Raw genomic sequence first — 6,242 nt, 5'->3', positions numbered from 1 at the left:
AGAGCGGCTAAAGCTGGCGCAGCAGCAGGCGGCGTTGCTAATGCAGCAGGAGGAGCGTGCCAAGCAGGTAGGGCAGGTGGCAGCCTGAGCCTGGATCTCATCAGGGTCCCGAAAGGGGAGTGGAGCCTCAGAGAGAGCCGGATCCTGGGGCCAAGGCTTCTGGGAAGGTCTGAACCAAAGACTTGGGCCCTAGGCTGGAAGAGGACGCCAGGAAGCAGAGTTGTGGCAGACTGGCCTGTGGGGTATTGGTGCCGGTATGAGCTTGTTTTCTTTTTTAAGCAGGGAGATCATTCACTGAAGGAACATGAACTTTTGGAGCAGCAGAAGCGGGTAATGCCTCCCTCATCCTAACCTTTGACCTCAGGGTCCAATTCGTTGTCTGTCACTTCTAGTGCTTAGTGTCTAAAACGAGAAGTACCATTCAAGTTTTCCATGGAGGGAATTCCCTGGCGGTCCAGTGGTTAGGACTCTGCGCTTCCACTGCTGGGGGCCTGGGTTCAGTCTCTGGTGAGGGAACTAGATCCTGCAAGCTGCATGGTATGGCCACAAAAAAAAAAAAAAAAAAAAGTTTTCCGTGGAGGTTACCTCCAGTAAGTAAGTTCCAGTATCTCCCAAATAATTCTCTCTTTTATATAGCCCAAGGGTTGGTAAACTGTGGAGTACAGTCTGTTTTTGTATGGCCTGTAATGTAAGAATGGTCTTTATATTTTTGAAGGATCGTTTAAAAAAACACAACAAAAAACAAACGGAGAATACACAACAGAGTCTGTACAGTCTGAAAAGGCTAAAATATTTACTGACTGGCCCATTACAGAAAAGGTTTCCTGACCCCTACTAGTCTTACATGATATCATTTGAGGTACATTGGAGAGAACTCTGGGCTAATTTAGTCATTTGTATCAGATTTAGTTTAAACGTGATGGCTCTGAGTTAGGGAGTGATACATGACATTCAGCCACAGAGATGCATTATATCAGTTGTTACCCCATACGTCACTCAGGAGTATTAGAAAATAAGCATTAACAGCAACAAATATGGAAGTATTTACAGAGTACTGTCTTTGCCCAGATTGTGCTAGATCTTGAGGGGTAGGTACAAGAAAAGCATTCAGTGTTCCTTAGAAATAACTTAATCTCTTGGGGAAGAAAAATCTTGTTAAAAAACAGAAGGTAGTGTTTATTAAGTATTAAATTCTCTGTTAGGAACCAGAAGTTTCTCAGGGTTTTTATTGGTGTCATTTCCAGGGGTTTTCTTTTGTGGTGAGAGGGCTCCTTCACTTGGATCAATAGCCTGGAAGTGTGGGTGTGGCGAGGATGTCAGAACACGGGTGGTACCTGATTAATCAGTTCTCCTTGGGCCAGTTACCTGGCTGAAAGGCTGCATTTGCCAGGTGCTGCCTGCCTAATGGATTTCCAAAGCGGTGTCTCCAACTCCTACTTCCCTCTTGTAGGCAGCTGTGTTACTGGAGCAGGAACGGCAGCAGGAGATTGCCAAGATGGGCACGCCAGTCCCTCGGCCCCCACAAGACATGGGCCAAATTGGTGTTCGCACTCCTCTGGGTCCTCGAGGTAAGACCGTGGAAATGGAAGGGAAGGGCAAGGAAGATGATGACAATTTTTAACTTAAGTATATATCACATAAAAAGGTGCACATATTGTAAGCGAACAGTTCAGTGAATTTTCACAAACTGAATACATCCATACAACTAGCACTTGGACCAAGAACCAAAACTACCAGCACCCTAGAAGCCCTGCACCCTTCTAGCCACCCCCTCTCCCAAGGGTAACCATTACCCTGACTTTGAAGCAAGGAAGGTAATTTTTATGTTTTGATTTTTTTTTCCAAATCATTCTTTTTAAAAAAATTTAGTTATTTTATTTATTTTATTTTTGGCTGCATTGGGCTTTCTCTTGTTGCGGCGAGCGGGGGCTACTCTTCTTTGCGGTGCGCAGGCTTCTCATTACGTTGGCTTCTCTTTGTTGTGGAGCATGGGCTCTAGGCATGTGGGCTTCAGTCTTTGTGGCACGTGGGCTTAGTAGTTGTGGTTCGCGGGCTCTAGGGCACAGGCTCAGTAGTTGTGGCACACGGGCTTACTTGCTCTGCGGCACGTGGGTTCTTCCTGGACCAGGACTCGAACCCATGTCCCCTGCATTGGCAGCCGGATTCCCAACCACTGAGCTGCCAGGGAAGCCCCAAGGAAGGTAATTTTTAAAATGTGTGAGTTGTCTTTTCTGACTTGAGATTTTGTTTTTTCTCCTCTCAGTGGCTGCTCCAGTGGGTCCCACTCCCACTGTCCTGCCTATGGGGGCCCCTGTTCCTCGGCCTCGTGGTCCCCCACCACCTCCTGGAGATGAGAACAGAGAGGTGAGATTACTGATTTCCTCCTAGGGACAGGAGAGTGTGTTTTAGAAGGGGACTGTTTCTAGATTTTTTGAGAAGGATTCCAGAGAAGATGGGAGAACTTCTGGAGGTGGGGTTGGGTGTGGGGAGCCATATTTACTTAAAACATACTTAGGTAGGACAGGAAGTAGGGTCTGGGAGACGTTTCTGGGGTAGGGTTCTGGGCTTCACTTTGAGGGATGCTGAGGGATGGTTGAATTCAGTTGATGTTGTCCCCTATCTGCTGTTCCCAACACCTGGCCAGCAGGCTTTCGAGTACAAGAGGTAGGTGTCGGAGGAAAAAGGGCACTGTGATCACCCCCTCTGCCTGGGTTGTCTCTGGCAGATGGATGACCCCTCTGTGGGCCCCAAGATCCCCCAGGCTTTGGAAAAGATCCTGCAGCTAAAGGAGAGCCGCCAGGAAGAGATGAACTCTCAGCAGGGTGAGTGTGTCACCGTGTCCCAAGGGCTGCAGGGACAGAACCTGCAGAGCTGAAGCCAAGTTTGCTTCCCTCCTCCCTCCCCCGAGGAGGATTTGAGAGAGAAACTGGCTCTTGGTAAAGAGGGGTTACCGTGAAGAGACTGATGGCCTCCTTCCTCCCTTACAGAGGAAGAGGAAATGGAGACAGATACTCGCTCGTCCCTGGGCCACTCGGCGTCAGAGACTGAGGAGGACACAGTGTCCATATCTAAAAAAGAGGTATGGATGGAGCTGGATCTGGAAGGGATGTCAGAGAGAGGGTTTGGGCCCTAAAATAACTCCTATTCTAAGTGTTCAATAAGCAGTGGCTGCTGTCTCTTGCCAGTTCTTTGTCCAAAGCATCTTACAGGTATTTTTTATTCAATTGGCTAAATCCTTTGAGTTCTGAGTGTGATGCATGCCTCCATTTTAGAGCTGAAATAACTGAGGTTCTGAGAGATGCAGTAATGTACTCAGAGGCACACAGCTTGAGAGGGGTAGAACTTTGGTCTGACTTCAAGCCCTCTTTTCTCAGTCACTTGGGGAAATTGGGTGAGATTGGCGGTTGGGAGGCAAGCATGGTGCTTGGATTCCCCGACCCAGTTGGTTTTCCATGTTTTGGCAGAAAAACCGGAAGCGTCGGAACCGAAAGAAGAAGAAAAAGCCCCAGCGGGTGCGGGGGGCATCATCTGAGAGCTCTGGGGACCGAGACAAAGAGTCAAGCCGCTCCCGTGGCTCTGACTCCCCAGCGGCTGATGTGGAAATTGAGTACGTGACTGAAGAGCCTGAAATTTATGAACCCAACTTCATCTTCTTCAAGAGGATTTTTGAGGCTTTCAAGGTGCAAGGAGGAGCGCCCTCGGACGGGGCAGAGCTAGCAGAGTAGGGGCAGGGATGGGGCCGGCCGGGGTGAGGAGGGCACCTCTTCAGTGCCAGGTTCAGGAACCGGGGAGGGGCCCAGGGCTGGGGTTTCCACGCTGTCTGCCTCCTCAGCTCACTGATGACGTGAAGAAGGAGAAGGAGAAGGAGCCGGAGAAACTTGATAAACTGGAGAACTCTGCGGCCCCCAAGAAGAAGGGCTTTGAGGAGGAGCACAAGGACAGCGATGATGACAGCAGTGATGATGAGCAGGTGAGGCGCACGCTCTCCTGTTGGGGAAACAAGGACTCTGGGGACGAGTAGCTGAGATGCATCCAGCGAGGGACCGTGGGGAACTCTTGCAGGGGAGAAGTCCTTTGGTGGCTTTAGTTTCAGGGTAAGCTGGGCGGTCTGATTCACACCTAAGAATCCTGCTCACAAGAGATGATTGTTCTGGGACTTCTCTGGTTGTCCAGTGGTTAGGACTCCACACTTCCACTGCAGGGGGCACGGGTTCGATCCCAGGTTAGGGAAGTAAGATCCCCCAAGCCGTGCAGTGAGGCCAAGAAAAACAAAAAATGTCCTGTTCTAGGAAAAGAAGCCAGAAGCCCCCAAGCTGTCCAAGAAGAAGCTGCGCCGAATGAATCGCTTCACTGTGGCTGAACTCAAGCAGGTGAGAGCTGAGACGCTCCAGCAGGGCCTGGAGCCCAGCTGGGAGAGCACACGAGGAGCTCCCGGAACCTCTCAGGGGGTTTGCTCTCGGGGTGGGGAGGAGGGCTTTGAAGGAGGCCTGGGACGGGCCCTTTGAGGAAGAGAAAGCAAGCAAGCTTTAGATCTGAGACGTTCAGGCTTTCCAGAGGGATGCTGCTGTGTTTTCCAGCTTGTGGCTCGGCCCGACGTCGTGGAGATGCACGACGTGACTGCGCAGGACCCCAAGCTCTTGGTTCACCTCAAGGCCACTCGGAATTCTGTGCCCGTGCCTCGCCACTGGTGTTTTAAGCGCAAGTACCTACAGGGCAAACGAGGCATTGAGAAGCCCCCCTTCGAGCTCCCCGACTTCATCAAACGCACAGGCATCCAGGAGATGCGGGAGGCCCTGCAGGAGAAGGTGAGGGCCTGGCTGGGCTTCAGATCTGCCCTGGGGGATCCACATCCTTAGCAGCAACCGGCTTCAAAATTGCATCTGGCTCCTAAAACCCACCTACACATTAATTGTGATTATTTATTCTTCAGTTTAGAAGTCAGCACTGCATGTCACACATGGCAGGGAGGGCAGGAGGGGAAGGACATCTCACGAAAGGCAGACCTCACCTGTATGCTCAGAGCTCGCTCTCTTGCTCCCGCTGAGACTTCCGGTTCTGTGCGGTTTGGTTTGCCCCTTTGTCTCCTTGTCCCCCTGCCTGCACTTTGCCAGCTCTCTCATTTGCACACGGTGACTCCTCCCTCTGCAGGTTGCTGTGTCTGTAGTTCTCTGCCCCTTGTGTGAACCTGAGGCACTTGTGGCTAGAAATGTATGGTGGTTGTGTAACTTCTTGAATTTAAAATTTTTAATTAAATACTCTCATTAGGTAATAGTTGCGTGTAGTGCAGAAATTCAGGAGGTACCAAAGCACATGGTGAAAACTGCCTCCCAGTTAGATTCTAGTCACCTAGCTCTCTGCAGAGGCAACTGATGAGCTCAGTCTCTTGATCAGATGGCTTAAAAAATATTTGACCTAGATAGCTGAGGCTGATTTCATATGTTACATCTATTTTGTTCAGCGTGGATCATGTAATTTTGAGGGGCTTGAGCAGGAAGGATTTTGGTGACTTTCGGAATGAGCCAGATGAGGTTTCCCTCTGTCTCTTTTGGGAGTGGGGACTTAGACCTACCAAGAGTTGAACTTGGTGAATACCTTCTATGGTGTGTCTTCTGCCATGCTCCACAGGAAGAACAGAAAACCATGAAGTCAAAAATGCGCGAGAAGGTTCGGCCCAAGATGGGGAAGATCGACATTGACTACCAGAAACTGCATGATGCCTTCTTCAAGTGGCAGACCAAGCCAAAGCTGACCATCCACGGGGACCTATACTACGAGGTCCGGGAGGGGGTGGGGAGGCAAGGCTGGGCCTTTGGTCATGGCTGTGTAACTCTTGGTCAAAAGGGGTTTGGGAGCTAGAAGCAGGTACGGGGCCCCTCCCCTCAGCCTTAGAGTTTGGGATGAGGTAGTTTTCTGAAAGAGAGTTGCAGACTATGTCTTTGAGGTGATCATTGTTTATTGTGGGTGGTTCAGGAACAGAGGGGCCAAGGGCACATGCTTTTAGGAAACGTTTAGTATTGAGGGTAGGAGAAAAGTATTTTTTTTTCTGATGCTTGAAATAATTAATCACCATGATACCGTGCAATTTTTGAAGTGGAAGGACCTTGGAGATCATCTTCTCGAACGTCCTCATTTAGCAGATGAGAAAGCCTGTCCTTAGATTTGGCCATGTTCTCATAGTGGGTTAGTGACTGCACTGGGAGTCTTGCCTTTCTCCCTACTTCCTGGTCTTTATTCCTTTCCCT

At 49.9% G+C, this 6,242-nt stretch overlaps 1 protein-coding gene across 2 annotated transcripts in view; it reads left to right on the top strand.

Moving 5' to 3' along the window:
- SF3B2 (splicing factor 3b subunit 2) overlaps positions 1 to 6,242 on the top strand; it is a 14,615-nt gene that overhangs the window by 2,106 nt on the left and 6,267 nt on the right. The window contains exons 5-15 of one of the 2 annotated variants that reach the window (XM_007461963.1): positions 3 to 67; positions 280 to 330; positions 1,451 to 1,568; positions 2,264 to 2,364; positions 2,726 to 2,822; positions 2,988 to 3,079; positions 3,465 to 3,680; positions 3,833 to 3,970; positions 4,290 to 4,370; positions 4,578 to 4,805; positions 5,626 to 5,775. In XM_007461963.1, the coding sequence (XP_007462025.1) occupies positions 3 to 67; positions 280 to 330; positions 1,451 to 1,568; positions 2,264 to 2,364; positions 2,726 to 2,822; positions 2,988 to 3,079; positions 3,465 to 3,680; positions 3,833 to 3,970; positions 4,290 to 4,370; positions 4,578 to 4,805; positions 5,626 to 5,775 (1,337 nt within the window). The remainder of the gene's footprint in view (positions 1 to 2; positions 68 to 279; positions 331 to 1,450; positions 1,569 to 2,263; positions 2,365 to 2,725; positions 2,823 to 2,987; positions 3,080 to 3,464; positions 3,681 to 3,832; positions 3,971 to 4,289; positions 4,371 to 4,577; positions 4,806 to 5,625; positions 5,776 to 6,242) is intronic. The other variant, XM_007461962.1, reaches the window with a different exon arrangement.

This window comes from Lipotes vexillifer, unplaced genomic scaffold (assembly GCF_000442215.2).
Source record: "Lipotes vexillifer unplaced genomic scaffold, Lipotes_vexillifer_v1.1 scaffold1129, whole genome shotgun sequence".
Classification (NCBI taxonomy): Eukaryota; Metazoa; Chordata; class Mammalia; order Artiodactyla; family Lipotidae; genus Lipotes; species Lipotes vexillifer.
Note: the sequence above shows the minus strand (reverse complement) of the source record. Positions and strands in the feature narration are given on the sequence as shown.